Raw genomic sequence first — 21,776 nt, forward strand, 5'->3', positions numbered from 1 at the left:
TATACACCCATTTATTGTGGACACCCATAGGCTAAGGCACTGACACAGGAGGTCTCAGAGGCATTAGGTCTTACACAAAGCTATCTGTACAATTTTGTTTGATTAGGAATGAACCGAATACTGCAGCTGGGGCTTTCCAACCAATAAAGGGGTAGCCACAGAGATAATTTGATCGATCTTTATGGGGGAGGTACTTAACATCAAATAATTCTCATTGGATACAAGTCAACCTCTCCTGATGGTGATTAATGTATAAGACACTGGACACAAACCACCCAACCACACATGATGGTCAATGTTCAGCAACCAGACACTGGACACAAACCACCCAACCACACATGATGGTCAATGTTCAGCAACCAGACACTGGACACAAACCAATCAACCACACATGATGGTCAATGTTCAGCAACCAGACACTGGACACAAACCAATCAACCACACATGATGGTCAATGTTCAGCAACCAGACACTGGAAACAAACCAATCAACCACACATGATGGTCAATGTTCAGCAACCAGACACTGGAAACAAACCAATCAACCACACATGATGGTCAATGTTCAGCAACCAGACACTGGAAACAAACCAATCAACCACACATGATGGTCAATGTTCAGCAACCAGACACTGGACACAAACCACCCAACCACACATGATGGTCAATGTTCAGCAACCAGACACTGGAAACAAACCAATCAACCACACATGATGGTCAATGTTCAGCAACCAGACACTCAGACACTGGACACAAACCAATCAACCACACATGATGGTCAATGTTCAGCAACCAGACACTGGACACAAACCAATCAACCAAATGCACATGATGGTCAATGTTCAGCAACATGTGTAGTGTTAGTCTAAGCACTCTTTATTATTCATTGTGGAGTTGTCAATTCCAGAATATAAAAGAATAGTAGGCAATACACGTTTCACTCTTAAGATGAACTATTTGCCTAGTTCAACTTCAAAGTTTTGCAGGTAGATGAGACCCACAAAAGAGGGCCAGGACTTTCACCGTTGACATAATTTAACTTAATTTTTTTCTGATGACATGTCAGTGTAGAACTAACAGGCCACACTCATAGCAGTGTGTAAAAGCAGCAAGATCAATGAGTTTATGTCGTTGTATTACGTAGCATCATACACTGTCAAGCTGACACTCAGGGCTTAGTGATGACTGCTTTTCACGTGATAAGACTGCAGTAATACAGTAGCCTATTCAGCACTACTACGCTTAATAAAGATGCAGTCCGGGATCTTAAGTACTTACAAATTCGTAACATATCATACAAATTGGAATTCATAGCATATCATATTTTGCAGGATGTAGCATATCATATGAAATGGATGACGAAGTACACAATTGTGCACAATTTTCAGAGACCCCTTTTGCCTCGTGAGCGCTAGTTTCAAAACTACTAGCTGAAATTATACAAAACCTCTAGAGCATCACTTTAACTTGTCCAACCACACCATTGCATCTATGTTGCATGACCCAAACACATGTGACTCACGTGATATTACTTGCACAATATATTTTGGCAAGATGGAGGTTTTCGATGACCTTGCCTTTGTACCCACTCCTGGCTGTTTCTAAAACAGCCCTGGACAAATGCCAATTGCACCAGACATTGAAGACATTGCCTCAAAGCAGTTGCCTCCACCACAGCACTTGCTCTAAACACCCATCGTCATGAATATTCATCATTTGACACTATGTGGGAGTTGACATGGATCCCATTATGTATAAAACCCAGCACATCTCATTGCATCTTCGTTTGTGGATGTTCAACGAAGACGAAATCTAAGGAAATCTTTTAACAGGTTCCTATACAAGTAAGTATATTAAAATATTTTCTGCTCTTTTCTGTGGACTCTTCATTCAATCTAATTTAGAATTATACAGTGAAATCTACATGGTCAGAATATTATTTGAGATATTTTCACTGATATATTACTTAATGCATTATGATGATCATAAAATGATCGGCGGTCAATACTAATCATTTAGCAAATGAGTTATTTTTTCATTGCAGAGCCATTGAATAGCCTATTCATTATTAAATGTCATTTTTTTCTCCATAGACTCAACGTAAGACAATGGAGACTATGAACGAGATCATTCCTTTCGCTAAAGAGATCCTGAGCCAGAGGCCCAGTCGGGGCATGATGAAGGTGTACCTGCTGGGTTCTACCCTGGCATTGTTTGGAGTGGTCGGTGGGCTGGTGGAAACGGTCTGCATGCCATTTTGTGATCAGGATCCATTAGACGAGGAAATGATCAAGCTGATCACAGAGGAGAAGAAGAGGCAAATGCTGGAGCCAGAGATAATCACTGACGAGCCTGATGTTGTGGATGAGTTGCAAACGGAGATTGATGCTAAGAAGCCACTGGAAAGTCGTCAGAGGAGGGCGTCTATCAGGTCACATGCCTGTTGAAGATGCACTGCAACTCCTTCTCATGTTGATTGAACTCTACACACACTAATGAAACCAACACTTAGAACACAAAATGTTGTGAAATAAGCTAAATCCACCTGGCAATCAAAAGGGATTGCACTTGGTGATTTTATCATGATAATTTGGCCATGTTTAGGGACACCTTGACGTATTAGCAATGAGAAGAGAAGAGACTGAATGGATGGATGGATGGATGGACCGATGCAACAACAGGCTACAGTTATGACTGGCTGCTGGGCAGCAGAAGCTATATGACTGATTGAGAATTTGTATTTTCTTTTGGCGACCTAATAAACCTATTTTATGTTACCACTGGGTCGTGATGTGTTTCATGTCAAACAGTGTTTTGAGTAACCTAAGGTAGCCTGCCCAATAATGTATATATATATATACCCTAGATGACTGACAGGGGGCTCTGTTTTAAGGCCACTGCGCAGGCATTTTTGTACTCCTCCACTAGTGTAAAAAGTTATAGAAATGCATTTATAAATGTCTACATTCATTTTTGCCAAGTATATTCTATTACAGACACCTTCATGCATACTTATTTGAACTGAACATAAATAAATAAAAATATTTTAAAAATCTTAAAGTAGATTTTTTTAGAGGTCCAATGTTACTGTTCCCACTACAAGAAAGAAATACATAAAAACATGTCATTCTGTCCTTGAAACATTTAATTTAAATATTGTAAAATTCCATCCATTCCATTGAAGGACTGCTCCTTCTGAGGTGTACCAATATGGAGGTCAGTGGCTTCAAAGCCTATCATTGGCCAATACATAGCATCAGCAATCCAATGTTTATATACTATAGGTTTCAGAGAGGACACACATTTTGAACAGGGACAGGAACGCTGAAGGAGGTGTAGTATATGGCCAATAAGAGGGCTTTTCTTATGCACGACGCAACGCTGATTGCCTGGACAGAGCCCTTAGTCGTGGTATATTGGCAAAATGTCACAACCCCAGAGGTGCCTAAATGCTATTATAAAATGGTGACCAACGTAATTAGAGCAGTAAAAATAAATGTTTTGTCATACTCGTGATACACCACGGCTGCCAGTCAACATTCTGGGCTAGAACCACCCAGTTTATAATTGCTTTAAGACAGTTCATGCAGTAGGTGGCAGCAAATCTATTTTATGAGCAGAAACTGCCTGTCCTGCCGGAAATGACGTCAATGTTGTTTTTCTGGCTGTACCTACCTAGCTACAGTAACGTTAGCTAGATAATTTGTTAGTTAGTCAGAAAGGCGTAACTTTGTGTAACTGTAGCTTTTTGATAGCAAATAATCACCATATACCGTGCAGATGGCAGACCCTGCGGTGATGGCGGGTGGATTCAGTGCTGTAGTAGGGGTAAAACAAATATTTTGTCATAGCTATGTAACGCCGTTAGCTAACTAGCAAATTAAGAGACGCTATAATTTGGGGGGGGGGCTCATCAAATGAAAGCCATTCACTAGTTAACGTTACGTTTAAACGAATGTTGTAGGTGGCTGACTTGCTGTTTTATAAACTGGCGTTGACGTCAACAATGCTGACTAAATGTATAACTAGCTATTGTAGTTTGCTATCCCTGAGTGAAAGGGTTTTCTCACCCACCACATGTTTGTTTTACAGCGTTCAGGGGGTGGTAAGGCGACGTCCAGTCCGGCAGAGAACTACCAGCTTGCCCGGCGTCGCACCCTCCAAGTGGTGGTGAGCTCGCTGCTGACAGAGTGTGGGTTCGAAAGCGCAGAGAAGGCGGCCGTGGAATCACTCACTGAGATGATCCAGAGCTGTATGCAACCATTGTTTTGTTGTTATTGAAGATGTTATACACGTTTTCAGTTTGGGATTAAACTAACAATAACCCTTTGCTGGCTTGAATTAAACAACAAGCCATGTCAAGTGACTAGGATTTTTAAGAAATAAGCACAAATGTCTGTATTACTGACCACTAATTGGTGTCTATTCCCTATGCTTTTTGAGACATATCTGAAGTGGGACGTTGTGCCAAGGCGTACTGTGAACACACAGCCAGAATCACGCCCACCCTTTCTGACACTGTGGTCACACTCATTGAAATGGGTGAGTTTAACTTCAGGAAAGATGCTAAAGAATTGCAGCTTGAAAATGAAATCTCTATTTAATTTGCCTTCATCAATTTATCTCTCATGTATCACCACAGGTTTCAATGTGAACACTTTGCCAGTGTATGCCAAGAGATCACAGAGGATGGTTATAACTGCCCGTGATGTCTTTACTGTTTATGTCTTTACTGTTAGGAATCATTTGGTTGTGTTTTTGAAGTTCTTAGGTAACATTGGCCTCTCGAGTGGTGCAGCGCTCTAAGGAACTTCAGTGCTAGAGCCGTCGCTACTGACCCTGGTTCGTTCCCAGGCTGTGTCACAACCGGCAGTGATTGGGATTCCCTTAGGGTGGCACACAATTGGCCGAGCGTCTTCCGGGTTAGAGGAGGGTTTGGCCGGGGGGTAGGCCGTCATTGTTAATAAGAATTTGTTGTTAACTGACTTGCCTAGTTGAATAAAAAACCATTAGAATACGATATGTAAAAAAAAAAAAATAAGTGTTCAATCAATGTTATTCATGGAGTGCCATTGTTACAACTATGAAACAGAAAGCATATGTGTTGGAACACAGGATATACTAGCTGAATATCCATGTCGTCATTCAGCCACAATTCCGTGAAACATAGGATGTTACAGTTGTTGATGTCCCGTTGATAGGATATTCGTGATCGTACCTCGTCTAATTTATTGTCCAATGATTGCACGTTGGCGAGTAGTATTGACAGTAACGGTAGCTTTCCCACTCGCCTTCTCCGGGTCCTCACGAGGCATCCGGCTCTTTGTCCTCTGTACCTGCGTCGCTTCATGTTGCAAATAACGGGGATGTCGGTCCTGTCGGGTGTTTGGAGAATGTCATGTGCATCCTGCTTATTGTAGAAAAAATCTTCATCTAATCCGAGGTGAGTGATCACTGTCCTGATACCCAGAAGCTCTACCGGCAAGATAGAACAGCACACTCCGGTAAGACGGGGGGGGGGCTGTGCATATTTGTAAACGACAGCTGGTGCACGAAATCTAAGGAATTCTCTAGATTTTGCTCACCTGAAGTAGAGTATATTGTGATAAATTGCAGGCCACACTACTTACCTAGTGATCTTTCAGCTATATTTTTCGTGGCTGTTTAGTTACCACCACAGACATGCTGGCACTAAGACAGCACTCAGTCAGCTGTATAAGGAAATAAGAAAACTGGAAACCACTCACCCCTAGTGGCCAGAGACTTTAATAGGTAGCAACACATCTGCCACCACCACTACCCACCCCTCTTTTACGCTACTGCTACCCTCTATTCATCATATATGCATAGTCACTTTACCATATCTACATGTAAATACTAACTCAATCAGCCTGACTAACCGGTGTCTGTATATAGCCTCGCTACTGTTATTTTTTACTGTCGTTTTATTTCTTTACTTACCTATTGTTCACCTAATAACTTTTTTGCACTATTGGTTAGAGCCTGTAAGTAAGCATTGTTGTATTCGGTGCACGTGACAAATAAACTTTGATTTGATTTAGTTGTTATCCCTTGTCCTAACTGTTGACACAATTTTTGTAACTTTTGCTTGACATACCTTTTTTGTAATTTAGCAGACGGTCTTATCCAGAGCGACTTACAGTAGTGAGTGCATACATTTTTGTACTGGTCCCCCGTGGGAATTGAACCTACAACCCTGGCGTTGCAAGCGCCATACTCTACAACATGAGCTACACAGGACCTTTCTTTGGTTGTAGTGCATAATCGTCTCCGTTTTTCTCTTTATTGTGTTCCAATAGTTTTGTCATTCTTCAGCACTGTTGTAACAACAGCTGTGCTGGTGCTTTAAAAGTTACCTTTAAGAGGACTGAGATCAGTTATTTAAAGAAGACTGTGAACACCCTTGGACTAGAACTGAGCACAAAACACAAGAACACTATAGAGCACTAGTGACTGGTCCTAGAATGAAAGTAATTATGATGCCTAGTTGCCTACCTGACAATTTGTGTGTATTTTTCAGCTCCAGTAACGAATGCTCCTGTGATCCCGAAGGCCTTGATCGCTGGACAGAAACGCACTCATCCCTCCCACATACCCAGCCACTTCCCTGAGTTCCCTGATCCCCACACCTACATCAAAACTCCAGTGAGTTAACCACGCTTCTTAGTTTTCCCAGCCAGAAACATCTTAGTATTAATACGCTTTTACACTTTTTCCAGTAGTCTAGTGAAAATATTTAAAAGATGAGTGAGTTTCCTCTCTGTTGTCTTTCTGTCACAGACGTTTCGGGAGCCTGTGTCAGATTACCAGGTGGTGCGAGAGAAGGCAGCCTCTCAGAGGAGAGACGTGGAGCGAGCTCTCACACGCTTCATGGCCAAGACCGGAGAAACACAGAGCCTTTTCAAGGATGACATCACTGCCTTTCCTTGTGAGTGCGCGCTCGTCGTTGTGGTCACACGTGATTCTGTTTCTGTTATATGTTTCCCTTCATTCTTTCTCAATCTGTAAAAAAAGTTTTCAGTTCCCACTAATCTCATTTCTTACTACAGACAATGTTATGTGCCTGTGTTTGCATTGGTAATATAACTTGTGCCTTTGTTATTTTGATTGCCAGTGATCGCAGCGCGGCCCAGCTCCATCCCGTATCTCAGTGCCCTACTGCCTTCAGAACTGGAGCTGCAGACTTTGGAGGAGACGGACTCCTCTGAACAGGATGACCAGACCGACAGCGAGAACACGCCAGGCAACAACCTCAATGTGAGTCCGGGGACAAGGGCCAAGGGAAATATTTAACCCAGAGTTATATTATCTGCAGTTCAATGTGGTTACGCCTATACAGAATTAACCTTTCATGAGGAAAACCAAGGAACACCTGCTTTCCCTGACAGACTGCCCAGGTGAATCCAGGAAAAAGCTATGATCCCTTATTGATGTCACTTGTTAAAACCACTTCAGTCCATGTAGATGAAGGGGAGGAGACCGGTTAAAAATGAAGGGGAAAGACCGGTTAAAGATGAAGGGGAGGAGACTGGTTAAAGATGAAGGGGAGGAGACTGGTTAAAGATGAAGGGGAGGAGACTGGTTAAAGATGAAGGGGAGGAGACTGGTTAAAGATGAAGGGGACGAGACTGGTTAAAGATGAAGGGGAGGAGACTGGTTAAAGATGAAGGGGAGGAGACTGGTTAAAGATGAAGGGGAGGAGACTGGTTAAAGATGAAGGGAGGAGACCGGTTAAAGATGAAGGGGAGGAGACCGGTTAAAGATGAAGGGGAGGAGACCGGTTAAAGATGAAGGGGAGGAGACCGGTTAAAGATGAAGGGGAGGAGACCGGTTAAAGATGAAGGGGAGGAGACCGGTTAAAGATGAAGGTTAAAGGAGGGAGACCGGTTAAAGATGAAGGGGAGGAGACCGGTTAAAGATGAAGGGGAGGAGACCGGTTAAAGATGAAGGGGAGGAGACCGGTTAAAGATGAAGGGGAGGAGACTGGTTGAAGAAGGATTTTTAAGCTTTGAGACATAGATTGTGTATGTATGCCATTCAGAGGGTGAATGGGCAAGATTTATGTGCCTTTGAATGGGGTATGTTAGTAGGTGCCAGGTGTACCAGTTTGTGTCAAGAACTGCAACGCTGCTGGGTTTTTCATGCTCAACAATTTCCTGAGTGTATCGAGTGGTCCACCACCCAAAGGACATCCAGCCAACTTGTCACAACTGTGAGAAGCATTGTAGTCAGCATTGGTCATTATCCCTGTGGAACGCTTTTGAAACCCCCAATGAATTAAAGCAACTCATTAAAGCTGCTCTAAGGGCAAAAGGGGTGGGGTGCGCAACTCAATATTAGAAAGGTGTTCCTAATGTTTGGTATACACAATGTATATTCAACTGTAGCTGGTGTTGATGGCTACATCCTTATTGGGATGACACTGTTAGTATCCATCTCTAATATGGAGTCCATGGCAAGGCTAGTTGTAAATGAGTTTATATTCTTAAAATTATGTTCATTTTCCTCATCTATACCTTTATTAAAATGTAGGATGATCCTGGAGCTGATAAGGAGAATTCCATGCTGCCCCCTGGGGGTGTGGTTCCCTCCGTGAAGGCCAGTGAAGAAAACATGATTGACAATCCATACCTGAGGCCGGTCAAGAAACCCAAAGTGAGGAGGAAGAAGTGAACGTTTACTACACTTAGCTACTAATTCTGACTTCTATCTGTCAGACACAAAAAAGGGTCAATTGTAAGAAGCAGTCAACAGTTCTGTGCCTCTGTGAGAAGTGGACCCACGTGGACATCTGGAGTGAGGGACTCTCACCTGAACTTTCTACAGGGCAAATACTGCTCAATATGACTTTCTTCACTAGTTACATTCATGAGAAAACAAACATTTTGCTATTCATTTTTTTTTCTTCAGATTTGTGGAGTGGTTCTGTCGTGAAAGAAAATATGTAACATTTCCAAATTATGAGTTCAGTCATTGATAAATAATGAGTAGGAAATCAATTTTTTGATGACACATTTTAGCCAATCACCAAATACACATGAGGGCAAAAATCCGTCAACTTTATTGTCTACTTTGTATACCTGGAGAGAATGGTGAATATCTATATTAAAGCGGATATATAAAAACACTTTATTTATGCTTGTATCAGGTTGACCCCCTGCAGAGTCAGGAGTACAGCAACTGTAGATATGTCCTTTGCTTGTCAAACTCCTTGTCACAAAGCAGCTATGTAAGACAAACATGCAATGGCATTAGATGTTATTGCTGAAGATACATTTACAAGAATCTCTGTATTTCTTTGTATAGTAATGCAAATTAAAATAACACACCTCTGTCCTCAAGGCTTTCCTCTTGAGTCGGGGGCAGTCTACCCCAGTCTGAGGAGCCAAAGTTCATAGGCCAAAACACCTTCCGGCTCTGAGTAGTATCATGAGCATATGCCCCGGGGCTGCATCAGAAAAAACAGCTGTTAGTGGTCAATCTATTTGAAGGTTGATACATGCAATGCATTTATACAATAGATAATCAGTGTTTTCCTATCATGGACAGTTTGGAGAGTGCCATTGCCAATAACCACACACTCAGCCTGGGTTGGAGTCAGCTGTAAAGGCTTGGTCCTGAACCTATTTGTGGTGTAGTTGAAGGGGGTTCTTCCAAGAGGGTACTTTATACCAGGTTCTGTCCTGCGGATACTTCTGAGGGGAAGGAGTGATTATCTGGGTGGTGGGAAGAAAACACATTAACAGAGAAGGGTATTCAGAGACCTGAAAATGTACGGAAAGTAGAGGTTACAATCGGCATCACTCTCAGGTCTCTTCTGTACATCATACAGAATGGTAGCAACTTGATGGGACAATGACCAACATGAAACGCTTCACAATTAAATGTATTTTGTATTATTTTAACTGGCAGTTTGAGTAGCTTCTGCAATGCATTGGGTATTACAATGCTGAAAACAACCAAATTGGTTTATTTGAAAACAACAGTATAACAGGTATAGTGGATAGAGGGTTGTTGAAAGAACATGACAGTATAGGATTGAGAAACTCACAACATGATTGTCATAGCAGCTGGGGTCAGGTGTGGGGCTCCCTGAAATGACAGGTCGTTGCCCAGCCGGTTAGGTGCACAGTGCACAGGTCGGAAATGGCTTCCGCTCTTGGTCGCTGCCTAATGCGGCGCTTCGCAGGGGAGCTATAAATTAAGCGATAAGCTCCGACATTTTTATTGATGCAAATAGATAATCACTGCGACATGCAATGTGGACTGATGCTAATAATTGTCCCTTCATCCTGCGCTGCCTTGTTCCTTTCTTTTGTTTACCTTCTTATTGGGTAACAATGGTAACCAGGTGAATGGATGCATATAAATGATGCAAATTCTTGGCTGGGAACTTCACGTTGACATGATTGGCTGCTCTGTTCTCCACGTTCAATGAACGAGAATTAACTTATGTTTATATTGCAATTTAATTATGTGACCATAATGCAATATTCCTGTATATAATGACAATCAAAAAAAAATGTTTTTTGGGAGACAAACGGGCCACTGTCCAAACATTAAGCAGGGTGTAGGATTTTAAGGATAGAGTAAGAGGCCAATATTTTACAAAAGTGCATTTGGCAAGTATTAAGTATTATTCTAAAATTGATAAAATAGTTTTCCTCATCAATCTACACACAATCCCCCCCAAATGACAAAGCAAAAACGGATTTTTAGATTTTATTGAAGGCAAAAAATGGATACCTTATCTATGTAAGTGTTCATACCCTTTGCTATGAGATGTGAAATTGAGCTTAGGTGCATCCTGTTTCCATTGATCATCCTTGAAATTCTTCTGCAACTTGATTGGATTGTGTCGAAGCACAAATCTGGGGAAGGGTACCAAAAACATTTCTGATACATTTGAAGGTCCTCAAGAACAGTGACCTCCATCATTCTTAAATGGAAGATGTTTGAAACCACCAAGACTTCCTGGAGCTGGCCGCCCAGGGACTGGGAGACTAGTCAGGATCGAGGGAAAGATGAATGGAGCAAAGTACATAGAGAGATCCTTGGTGAAAACCTACTCCAGAGCGCTAAGGACCTCAGACTCGGGCAAAGGTTCACCTTCCAGCAGGACAACGACCCTAAGCACACAGCCAAGACAACGCAGGAGTGGCTTCAGGACAAGTCTCTGAATATCTTTGAGTGGCTCAGCCAGAGCCCGGACTTGAACCCGATCGAACATCTCTGGAGAGACCTGAAAATATCTGCGCAGTGACGCTCCCCATCTAATCTGACAGTTTGAGCAGATCTGTAAAGAATGGGAGAAACTCCCCAAATACAGGTGTGCCAAGCTTGTAGCGTTATACCCAAGAAGACTCTAGGCTGTAATCGCTGCCAAAGGTGCTTCAACAAAGTACTGAGTAAAGGGTCTGAATATGTTTGTAAACAAGGCTGTGATGTAACAAAACATGGAAAAGGTCCAGGGGTCTGACTACTTTCCGAATGCACTGTCAAGATAAAATGGCAAAGCCTTGGATTTTAGCACTATTTTGTATGTATAGAGGCATGAGGGTCACTGATAGTTTTGACATTTTATTTCAATTTCACAGATGTCAATGAAAAAATGCCAGCATTGAGTAAAACGGTCTTTTGAAACAAAGCATAATTTGCAGAGCATTCTTTTCTCACATTTCGTCCTACTATGCATTTCCAACAGCAAAATTTAGGGTAGGCAATCTCAAATGCCCACAAACGTCAAGTCTGCACACATAAATTCAACTTAATATTTACAGGCAATTCTTGCATTAGTCTTTAAATTACACAGCTGAGAAACTTACAATGCAAGCGAAATAACCAAAATCAGTCCCACAAAATGCTGCAATCATATTTCAGTCACTGAATTGGCATCAAAAGCTTTCCTGTACAAACAAACCCCTTTTATTGGCACATGCGTGAGCTGATTAGGTATCAAGGGAAAAGGGAGGCATTTACAGTACATTATACAGTTCTTTGGGCAAGTGCAAATGAAGAGAGGTAAAGGAACGTACCCTCTTGGGTGGTAGGTAGCCTCGAGGTTAAGAGTGTTGCGCCAGTAACCGAAAGTTAGCTGGTTCAAATCCCAGAGTCAACTAGGCAAAAAATCTGTCTGTGCCCTTGAGCAAGGCACTTAACCCTAATTGCTCCTGTTAGTCGCTCTGGACAAGAGCATCTGTTAAATGACTGTTTGTGTAATACAAACAGAATAAAGGGTAAGGGGATGGGATGGCTGAACTGGTAATCAGAACGGGGAGGTGGCTAAAGCAACTAACAATAGAATTTATTGAACAAATCAAAGTGGAGGGAACATTGTCACATGACAATAGGAAAGACAGCACGAACAGGTCTGGGAGCAGTCTAGGGGGCATTGTCTCTTCTTCATTACTCCGACTGAGGCACTGAGATGGAGGGGCCTTTAGGGTCGTCAAAGCGGTCCATGGAGCGTAGCTGCATGATCATGTGCAGGCCGTAGGTGAGGATCAACAGCATCAGCAGAGAGGTGATCAGGCCCATCCAGATCCCTGGTGTGAAGAAGCCAGCACAGTCACTGGCATAAGAGAAATCTGTTGTCCCATTCAGTATGCTGAAGCCTTGGATCTAGATGGAAACAGATGCCGGCAAAATTATTAACAGTGGAGCAGGGGCTCACTTGAAAAATATGTCAAGCTCAATGTGACTTCCCTGGGTAAATAAAGGATGCATAAAAAATATAAACCTTTTTGTTCTAAGAAGATCAAAACCCTCTAGAAGTTAAACACTGATTATTGAAAGGCTCTTTGCGTGGCTGAAATTCAAGCAATCGTACCTGGAAGTCAGTGAAGAGGATTCTCCACTGGGTGGCATTCTGAGCGCGGGGCACTAGAAGTGCATTGCGGAAGTTGTTGACATTCTGGCAGTGGAAAGAGTACTCTGCCGGGGCATAGATTCTGTGGCTGCCATTGTAGGTGGCTGTTAGGGTGTTGAATACCAATTCCACAGTGTCCAGGGTGAACCAGTTCCGTGCAGACACAGGATAGCGCCGCTGGCTCATGGAGAAGCTGGAAATGATAAGACTCTAGTAACCTCACACTTGACATAGGAATGGGAAGGTCCAGGAATTAACTGTTCATGCATTGAAAATATAAATAAAGAAGGTAGAGGAGACAGGTGGTGTCATAGGAACAGATGGTGTGTACTTTTTTGGTATAAGCTGCTATGATATTTGACTTGCATCTCATTAATACAAAAACGATTTTAAATGTTAACATTATATACTTACATGAGACGGAAGGGATTGTAAGGTGAAACAGAACTCCCATAATCAAGGACAAGCCTGAGAAAAACAAAATAGGATTCATATCCAAATCCTCCACCACAGAGCTCTGATTCCCTATTGTGGTAAACACACAACTGGGTAGTTTGATAGTGCTAAAATATGCAACACATGTAACATAAGGCAACTAATCAATGATGTTATTATACTGCTACAATACTGTGGTATCAATGATGTTACTATATTGCAGTATCAATGTTACTATATTGCAGTATCAATGTTACTATTCTGCTACTATACTGTAGTACCAATGATGTTACTATACTGTGAACCATCAGATCCTCCTCTCCACCCTCTCCGAGTTGGGCATCTCCAGCGCGGCCCACGCTTGGATTGCGTCCTACCTGACAGGTCGCTCCTACCAGGTGGCGTGGCGAGAATCCGTCTCCACACCACGTGCTCTCACCACTGATGTCCCCCAGGGCTCTGTTCTAGGCCCTCTCCTATTCTCGCTATACACCAAGTCACTTGGCTCTGTCATAACCTCACATGGTCTCTCCTATCATTGCTATGCAGACGACACACAATTAATCTTCTCCTTTCCCCCTTCTGATGACCAGGTGGCGAATCGCATCTCTGCATGTCTGGCAGACATATCAGTGTGGATGACGGATCACCACCTCAAGCTGAACCTCGGCAAGACGGAGCTGCTCTTCCTCCCGGGGAAGGACTGCCCGTTCCATGATCTCGCCATCACGGTTGACAACTCCATTGTGTCCTCCTCCCAGAGCGCTAAGAACCTTGGCGTGATCCTGGACAACACCCTGTCGTTCTCAACTAACATCAAGGCGGTGGCCCGTTCCTGTAGGTTCATGCTCTACAACATCCGCAGAGTACGACCCTGCCTCACACAGGAAGCGGCGCAGGTCCTAATCCAGGCACTTGTCATCTCCCGTCGGGATTACTGCAACTCGCTGTTGGCTGGGCTCCCTGCCTGTGCCATTAAACCCCTACAACTCATCCAGAACGCCGCAGCCCGTCTGGTGTTCAACCTTCCCAAGTTCTCTCACGTCACCCCCGCTCCTCCGCTCTCTCCACTGGCTTCCAGTTGAAGCTCGCATCCGCTACAAGACCATGGTGCTTGCCTACGGAGCTGTGAGGGGAACGGCACCTCAGTACCTCCAGGCTCTGATCAGGCCCTACACCCAAACAAGGGCACTGCGTTCATCCACCTCTGGCCTGCTCGCCTCCCTACCACTGAGGAAGTACAGTTCCCGCTCAGCCCAGTCAAAACTGTTCGCTGCTCTGGCCCCCCAATGGTGGAACAAACTCCCTCACGACGCCAGGACAGCGGAGTCAATCACCACCTTCCGGAGACACCTGAAACCCCACCTCTTTAAGGAATACCTAGGATAGGATAAAGTAATCCCTCTCACCCCCTTAAAAGATTTAGATGCACTACTGTTCCACTGGATGTCATAAGGTGAATGCACCAATTTGTAAGTCGCTCTGGATAAGAGCGTCTGCTAAATGACTTAAATGTAAATGTAAATGTACTGTAGTATCAATGTTACTATACTGCTACTATACTGCAGTATCAAGGATGTTACTATACCACAGTATCAATGGTGTTACTATACTGATACTATACTGCAGTATCAATGATGTTACTATGCTGCAGTATCAATGATGTTACTATGCTGCAGTATCAATGATGTTACTATGCTGCAGTATCAATGATGTTACTATGCTGCAGTATCAATGATGTTACTATGCTGCAGTATCAATGATGTTACTATGCTGCAGTATCAATGATGTTACTATGCTGCAGTATCAATGATGTTACTATGCTTATCAATGATGTTACTATGCTGCAGTATCAATGATGTTACTATGCTGCAGTATCAATGATGTTACTATGCTGCAGTATCAATGATGTTACTATGCTGCAGTATCAATGATGTTACTATGCTGCAGTATCAATGATGTTACTATGCTGCAGTATCAATGATGTTACTATGCTGTAGTATCAATGATGTTACTATGCTGTAGTATCAATGATGTTACTATGCTGTAGTATCAATGATGTTACTATGCTGTAGTATCAATGATGTTACTATGCTGCAGTATCAATGATGTTACTATGCTGTAGTATCAATGATGTTACTATACTGCTAGTAAACTGTAGTATCAATGATGTCACTATACTGTAGTAGCAATGATGTCACTATACTGCTACTATACTGCAGTATCAATGATGTTACTATACTGCAGTATCAATTATGTTACTATACTGATACTAAACTGTAGTATCAATGATGTCACTATACTGCAGTATCAATGATGTCACAATACTGTAGTATCGATGACGTTAATATACTGCTGCTATACTGTAATACATAGCAAAAAGTGTCATGTCATAGTAAAAAGAGAGTATCAGGCTCACTGTGAGTTGGTTTCATTACAGAAGGACCCAGACGTGCTCACAGAGCCACCAGAAGCAAAGGTCGATGGACCGAGATCAATCCATTCCTTGTCACTAAAGCTGACGTTTAGATTCTGGGCCCAGAGCATGATGCAAGGGCCTCTGGTGGAATTGAACATCAGAGGAGGTTTGACCTCATCCACAACTGCCTGCAGCAAGGAACGGCTCATAGAAGACTGGACAATCACGGACGGCTCCTCAATCACCTAGGGAGCAAGGAGAGAACGCAATCAAAATACAGCTACAGCGATATTGAGAAGATCTATAGAACATAACAAAAAGTACACCATGCCACTTTATTTCAAGTCAGGTGAATTCTGAAAAAGTGGTGATACATGGTGTAGATTAGAAGCATTTGTTAAGAATATTTTTATGTTTCTTACTCTTGAGGGCTTGAGTCCAGTGTAAATGGCAGTGTAGGGCACACTCTGGGCTTTCATGATGCTCAGAACCTTACCAATGACCTCATCTAGGGAGAGAGAAAAATGCATCACATTGTTGAGTCAAAGAAATAGTTTTTGAATACATACCAATACATATAATAACAAGGTTTTGACAAGAACAATAAATGGCCAAAACTTAAACGTACCATTGTTACGCAGGACATCCTGACAGGACAGGTAAGCACTGGAACATAAGTATACAATACATGTTCAAGTTACTGTGGGATTGTGAACAAATCAATCAAAAAGTATTTTTCCAGAACCCTGCACTCTAGAAACATTTGGTTTAATTGTATTACCCAGAAAATATGGCAAGTTGATAACCAGCAGAGTGTTTTCTGAGGCATTGAAGCGGAGATGCTCCAGTGTGTCTGGGTCTACGCTGAGTGGGGAAACACCCAGCTTCTCCTGTAGCAGGCTTGGGACCGCACTAGCACCTAGCCATGACAGGGCAGGCAGCACCAACGGTGAAGACGAAGAACGCAGACTGGGAGAGAGAAATGGAGCCAAAATGAGTTGTCAACATACATCCGGGTCTAAATTCACAAAGTAGGAGTGCTGATGTAGGATTAGATTCCCACTGTCCATGCGATCTTATTCCCCACTCCTACGCTGAGATGATTTATGGCCCTTTTCATATTAGTATCTCAATACCATGCCCCACCTCAAAAGACAGAATATTTACCTCAAGGTTAGGAAAGACACTGTCTTGCTTGTTTCCAAAAACTCCTCCATACCTTGTGAAGTCATCTTTGCTCATCTATGTAGAAAATGCATATATCAACAACAATGTCAGTGTCATCTGCTTCACAGAGTTTGAGATGAATTAAAAACAGTACAATATAACAAGCTAAAATCCATTTACATGGCTAGTCTCATTATTACTACATATCTGAAATTCCAGCCTGCAGAAACAGGTCAGTCTGAGAATAGGAAGAAGTAAGGAGGAAGTGGGGCTGAGACGCATTGTCACACCAGAGAGGGAAACACCAGGACAGGACACCAGAGTGGGAAACACCAGGACAGGACACCAGAGAGGGAAACACCAGGACAGGACACCAGAGTGGGAAACACCAGGACAGGACACCAGAGTGGGAAACACCAGGACAGGACACCAGAGTGGGAAACACCAGGACAGGACACCAGAGTGGGAAACACCAGGACAGGACACCAGAGTGGGAAACACCAGGACAGGACACCAGAGTGGGAAACACCAGGACAGGGAATCACAAGTGGGTTACTATACTGTAGCTGGCTTGGCCAAGCTCTGCACTACAAGCTCTGCACTACTGGTCCCTAAATGACTATATCATCTACTGCATCTTTATGTAATACATGTATCACTAGCCACTTTAACTATGCCACTTTGTTTACATACTCATCTCATATGTATATACTGTACTCGATACAATCTACTGTATCTTGCCTATGCCGCTCTGTACCATCACTCATTCATATATCTTTATCCCCCTACACTTGTGTGTATAAGACAGTAGTTTTGGAATTGTTAGTTAGATTACTTGTTGGTTATTACTGCATTGTTGGCATCACCGGGGGCAAACTACCTGCCCTCCAGGACACGATGTTACAGGAATTGCTATCATCCAGAAGGCGAGGTCAGTACAGGTGCATCAAAACTAGGCCATCAGACTATTAAACAGCCACCACTAAACACAAAATGATGTAAATATATCACTAGCCACTTTAAACAATGCTACCTTATATAATGTTACTTACCCTACATTATTCATCTCATATGCATATGTATATACTTCTAGATCATCGACTGCATTCTTATGTCACTAGCCACTTTAACTATGCCACTTTGTTTACTTTGTCTACATACTCATCTCATATGTATATACATTAATCATCTCTGTACCATCACTCATTCATATATCCTTATGTACATATTCCTGATCCCCACTGTGTATAAGAATAAAAATTGATTTGACAAATAAAAATTGATTTGATTTTAAAGCAAGAGCACAGTAGGCTGTATTCAGCTTTGACATTACAGTATATAATGGTCATTGCATACTATGTGACACAGCTTTAAATAGTGTCTGCCAAGTAGTAGACAATTGTACGTGGTACAACTGAATACAATTATATGATTAATATCAGGCCTGACCTTGTCCTGTAGGAAGAGCAGCATATTGTGTGGGGCAGATCCCAGAGCAGAGTTTAGGTAGGCCATCAGCTGGACATGAGATATTATGTGACCAGCTGCGGGAGATACCAGCTGTGGTAAGGTGTACCTGGAAAGATGTACAACATCTTAAAATGATAGAATAACAGTATATCTAACTACTCAAATCAACAACTAACACGGAAATGATTAGCAGTGCATAATAACCCAACGATATCCAAAAGGGAGTTAATGCTTTGACCATTATAACGTTGTCTTATAAAGTGAGTATAGCTATGCAATACAGCTGGATTGGTTAGCTTACAGTAGCATGATAGAGTTATCACAGTGCTCAAAATCCCTTCGCTTTCAAACTAATAATACATATTTACCCTTCACTGGACCACATTACAAGTGGTACCTGACTGCTACAACTTCCAGTCGAAAATAAGGCGAATAAAAGAGCAATAAAGGCCATTTTAGTACGCATTTTACTTGACGACTCAGATCCTGCCATCGCCAGTTTGCTTTTCCGTCCAAGTCACGTTGGTAAAACGATTTCATTAAATCAGCTGACTGTCATGTGCGTGAAACACTTCCTGCTTATTGCAGCCTGGGTTGCATTCAGTATGTCAGAACGGTGTGCAACGTTGAATTCAACGGAACCGGTACTCGACTGAAAGACCAGTTGAAAAACGTTGTAATTATGGTCACCCAAAGGGCAGTTACCATATGGTTTTTATTATACCTCAGTGTGTTAGTGTACCATATGTACACCATAGGGCTCCCGAGTGGTGTCGTGGTTAAAGGCACTGCATCTCAGTGCTAGAAACGTCACTACAGACCCTGGTTCGATCCTTGGCTGTATCACAACCGGCCGTGATCGGGAGTCCCACAGGGCGGAGCACAACTGGCCCAGCGTCTTCCAGGTTAGGGCAGGGTTTGACTGGGATAGGCCTTCATTGTAAAGTAAGAATGTGTTCTTAACTGACTTGACTAGTTAAATAAAGGTTTAATAACAACTTCTTATAGCTGGGGGCAGTATTGAGTAGCTTGGATGAATAAGGTGCCCAGAGTAAACTGCCTGCTACTCAGGCCCAGTTGCTAATATGTGCATATCATTAGTCGATTTGGATAGAAAACACTCTGGAGTTTCTAAAACTGTTGATGTCTGTGTGTATAACAGAACTCATATGGCAAGCAAAACCCTGAGAAAAAAATCAGAGGTTTGGGAAATCTGAGGTTTGTAGTTTTTCAACTCTTTGCCTATTGAATATACAGTGTCTATGGGGTCAAATTGCACTTCCCAAGGCTTACACTAGATGTCAACAATCTTTAGAACCTTGTTTGATGCTTCTACTGTGAAGGAGGGGGAGCTGAATGAGTCAGTGGTCTGGCAGAGTGGCATGAGCTGGTCACGTGCGTTCACGTAAGAGTTACCTTTCGTTCCATTACATTTCTGAAGACAAAGGAATTCTCCAGTTGGAACATTATTGAAGATTTATGTTAAAAACATGCTAAAGATTGATTCTATACTTCGTTTGATATGTTTCTACGAACTGTAACAGAACTTTTTGACTTTTCGTCTGGCCTGCGCGTCATGAATTTGGATTACTGGGCTAAACGCGCAACCAAAAAGGAGAAATTTTGACAATAATGATGGACTTTATCGAACAAATCAAACATTTATTGTGGAACTGGGATTCCTGGAAGTGCATTCTGATGAAGATCGTCAAAGGTAAGTGAATATTTATAATGTTATTTCTAACCTCTGTTGACTCCACAACATGGCGAATATCTGTATGGCTTGATTTGTTGTCTGAGTGCTGTACTCAGATTATTGCGTGGTGTGCTTTTTCGGTAAAGCTTTTTTGAAATCTGACAGCGGTTGCATTAAGGAGAAGTGTATCTATAATTCCATGCATAATAGTTGTATCTTTTATCAATGTTTATTATGAGTATTTCTGTAAATTGATGTGGCTCTCTGCAAAATCACCGGATGTTTTGGAACTACTGAACACAACACGCCAATGTAAACTCAGATTTTTGTATATAAATATGAAATGTATCAAACAAAACATACATGTATTGTGCAACATGAAGTCCTATGAGTGTCATCTGATGAAGATCATCAAAGGTTAGTGCCCTGCGCTTTCACTGGCTGTTGTCATATCGATCCCGTTAGCGGGATTCAAGCCATTCAAGAACTGTGCACACTGTTTTGGGAAACGTGTCGTTAACTTCTTGGCGCACCCATCCCGTTAGCGGGATCATTTTCGTCAACATCCGCTGAATTGCAGAGCACCAAATTCAAATTAAATTACTACAAATATTTAATTTTCATGAAATCACAAGTGCAATATAGCAAAACACAGTTTAGCTTGTTGTGAATCCACCTGGCGTGGCAGATTTCAAAAAAGCTTTACAGCTAAAGCAAACCAAGCATTTATGTAAGGACATCTCTCTCAGCAGACAAAAAATTACAAACAGCTACCAGCAAATTAAATAGCAAATTGGTCACGAAAGTCACAAAAGCAATCAAATGAATCGCTTATCTTTGATGATCTTCGGATGTTTGCACTCACAAGACTCCCAGTTACATAATAAATGTTCCTTTTATTCCATAAAGATTATTTTTATATCCAAAATACCTCCATTTGGTTGGCGCGTTTTATTCAGAAATCCACAGGCTCGAGCGGTCACGAAGGGGCAGACGAAAATTCCAAATAGTATCCATAAAGTTCGTAGAAACATGTCAAACGGTTTTTATAATCAATCCTCAGGTTGTTTTTACAATAAATAATAAATAATATTTCAACCGGACCGTAGCTTTTTCAATTGGAGAGAGAGAGAAAATGTCTGCTCCAAGCTGTTGGCGCATGCAAAACTCTGCTGGCACCCAGCCATCACTGACGCGATGTGATCGTTCTTGCTCATTTTTCAGAATAAAAGGCTGAAACTATGTCTAAAGACTGTTCACACCATGTGGAAGCCATAGGGAGAGGAATCTGGTTGATATTCCTTTAAATGGAGGGAAGGCATGCAATGGAACAGGGACCTTTCAAAATAAGAGGCACTTCCTAGTTGGATTTTCCTCAGGTTTTCGCCTGCAATATCAGTTCTGTTATACTCACAGACAATATTTTGACAGTTTTGGAAAATTTAAAGTGTTTTCTCTTCTAATCTGACAATTATATGCATATTCTAGCTTCTGGGCCTGAGAAATAGGCAGTTTAATTTGGGTACGTTTTTCATCCAAACATCAAAATACTGCCCCCTACACTCAACAGTGTAGGGGGCAGTAAACCGTCACGCAACGTTGCAAACGTTGCCGCGATTGGAACGCACCCCTGCCCTGCCGTAGAGCAAAGACACGTACAAATGCAACATCAAGCTTATTTTTTTTGCCAAGCAATAACAC

General features: G+C 42.2%; 3 protein-coding genes across 4 annotated transcripts; 2 read left to right on the top strand and 1 right to left on the bottom strand.

Annotated features, from left to right (window-relative positions):
- The first annotated feature begins 1,741 nt into the window (after positions 1-1,741).
- LOC115132852 (G0/G1 switch protein 2-like) lies at positions 1,742-2,776 on the top strand. Its single transcript, XM_029665590.2, has 2 exons — positions 1,742-1,843; positions 2,093-2,776. The coding sequence occupies exon 2, from the start codon at positions 2,108-2,110 to the stop codon at positions 2,444-2,446; it is 339 nt and encodes a 112-aa protein (XP_029521450.1). The 5' UTR covers positions 1,742-1,843; positions 2,093-2,107; the 3' UTR covers positions 2,447-2,776.
- An 862-nt stretch (positions 2,777-3,638) lies between these two features.
- On the top strand, positions 3,639-9,147 carry LOC115132455 (transcription initiation factor TFIID subunit 8-like). Of its 2 annotated transcripts, none has more exons than XM_029665125.2 (8): positions 3,639-3,827; positions 4,092-4,251; positions 4,455-4,541; positions 4,642-4,704; positions 6,541-6,665; positions 6,801-6,948; positions 7,135-7,277; positions 8,553-9,147. In XM_029665125.2, the coding sequence occupies exons 1-8, from the start codon at positions 3,780-3,782 to the stop codon at positions 8,691-8,693; spliced, it is 915 nt and encodes a 304-aa protein (XP_029520985.1). In that variant the 5' UTR covers positions 3,639-3,779; the 3' UTR covers positions 8,694-9,147. The 2 variants fall into 2 exon arrangements, with proteins under 2 accessions (XP_029520985.1, XP_029520984.1); XM_029665124.2 differs by having other exon boundaries at positions 3,640-3,827; positions 4,443-4,541.
- A 2,440-nt stretch (positions 9,148-11,587) lies between these two features.
- On the bottom strand, positions 11,588-18,917 carry LOC115132456 (V-type proton ATPase subunit S1-like). Its single transcript, XM_065020838.1, has 10 exons — positions 18,748-18,917; positions 18,359-18,485; positions 16,899-16,984; positions 16,531-16,711; positions 16,371-16,416; positions 16,165-16,250; positions 15,743-15,987; positions 13,303-13,356; positions 12,850-13,081; positions 11,588-12,641 (listed from the first exon to the last, which is right to left on the bottom strand). Exons 1-10 carry the CDS (start codon positions 18,870-18,872, stop codon positions 12,426-12,428), a joined length of 1,398 nt encoding a protein of 465 aa, XP_064876910.1. The 5' UTR covers positions 18,873-18,917; the 3' UTR covers positions 11,588-12,425.
- Between the last annotated feature and the right edge of the window lie 2,859 nt (positions 18,918-21,776).

The sequence above is a fragment of the Oncorhynchus nerka genome, linkage group LG7 (genome assembly GCF_034236695.1).
Source record: "Oncorhynchus nerka isolate Pitt River linkage group LG7, Oner_Uvic_2.0, whole genome shotgun sequence".
Classification (NCBI taxonomy): domain Eukaryota; kingdom Metazoa; phylum Chordata; class Actinopteri; order Salmoniformes; family Salmonidae; genus Oncorhynchus; species Oncorhynchus nerka.

What these genes read in the sequence shown, in the direction of transcription:
- LOC115132852 (XM_029665590.2), top strand. Translation starts at nt 2,108, where the DNA reads ATGGAGACTATGAACGAGATCATTCCTTTCGCTAAAGAGATCCTGAGC.
- LOC115132455 (XM_029665124.2), top strand. Translation starts at nt 3,780, where the DNA reads ATGGCAGACCCTGCGGTGATGGCGGGTGGATTCAGTGCTGTAGTAGGG. An exon ending in GGTCACACTCATTGAAATGG is followed by an intron (nt 4,542 to 4,641) that starts GTGAGTTTAACT and finishes GTATCACCACAG; the next exon opens with GTTTCAATGTGAACACTTTG. An exon ending in ACACCTACATCAAAACTCCA is followed by an intron (nt 6,666 to 6,800) that starts GTGAGTTAACCA and finishes TTTCTGTCACAG; the next exon opens with ACGTTTCGGGAGCCTGTGTC.
- LOC115132456 (XM_065020838.1), bottom strand. Translation starts at nt 18,872, where the DNA reads ATGGCAGGATCTGAGTCGTCAAGTAAAATGCGTACTAAAATGGCCTTT. An exon ending in AACCTTGAGGTAAATATTCT is followed by an intron (nt 16,712 to 16,898) that starts GTCTTTTGAGGT and finishes TCTCTCTCCCAG; the next exon opens with TCTGCGTTCTTCGTCTTCAC. An exon ending in GGATGTCCTGCGTAACAATG is followed by an intron (nt 16,251 to 16,370) that starts GTACGTTTAAGT and finishes CTCTCTCCCTAG; the next exon opens with ATGAGGTCATTGGTAAGGTT.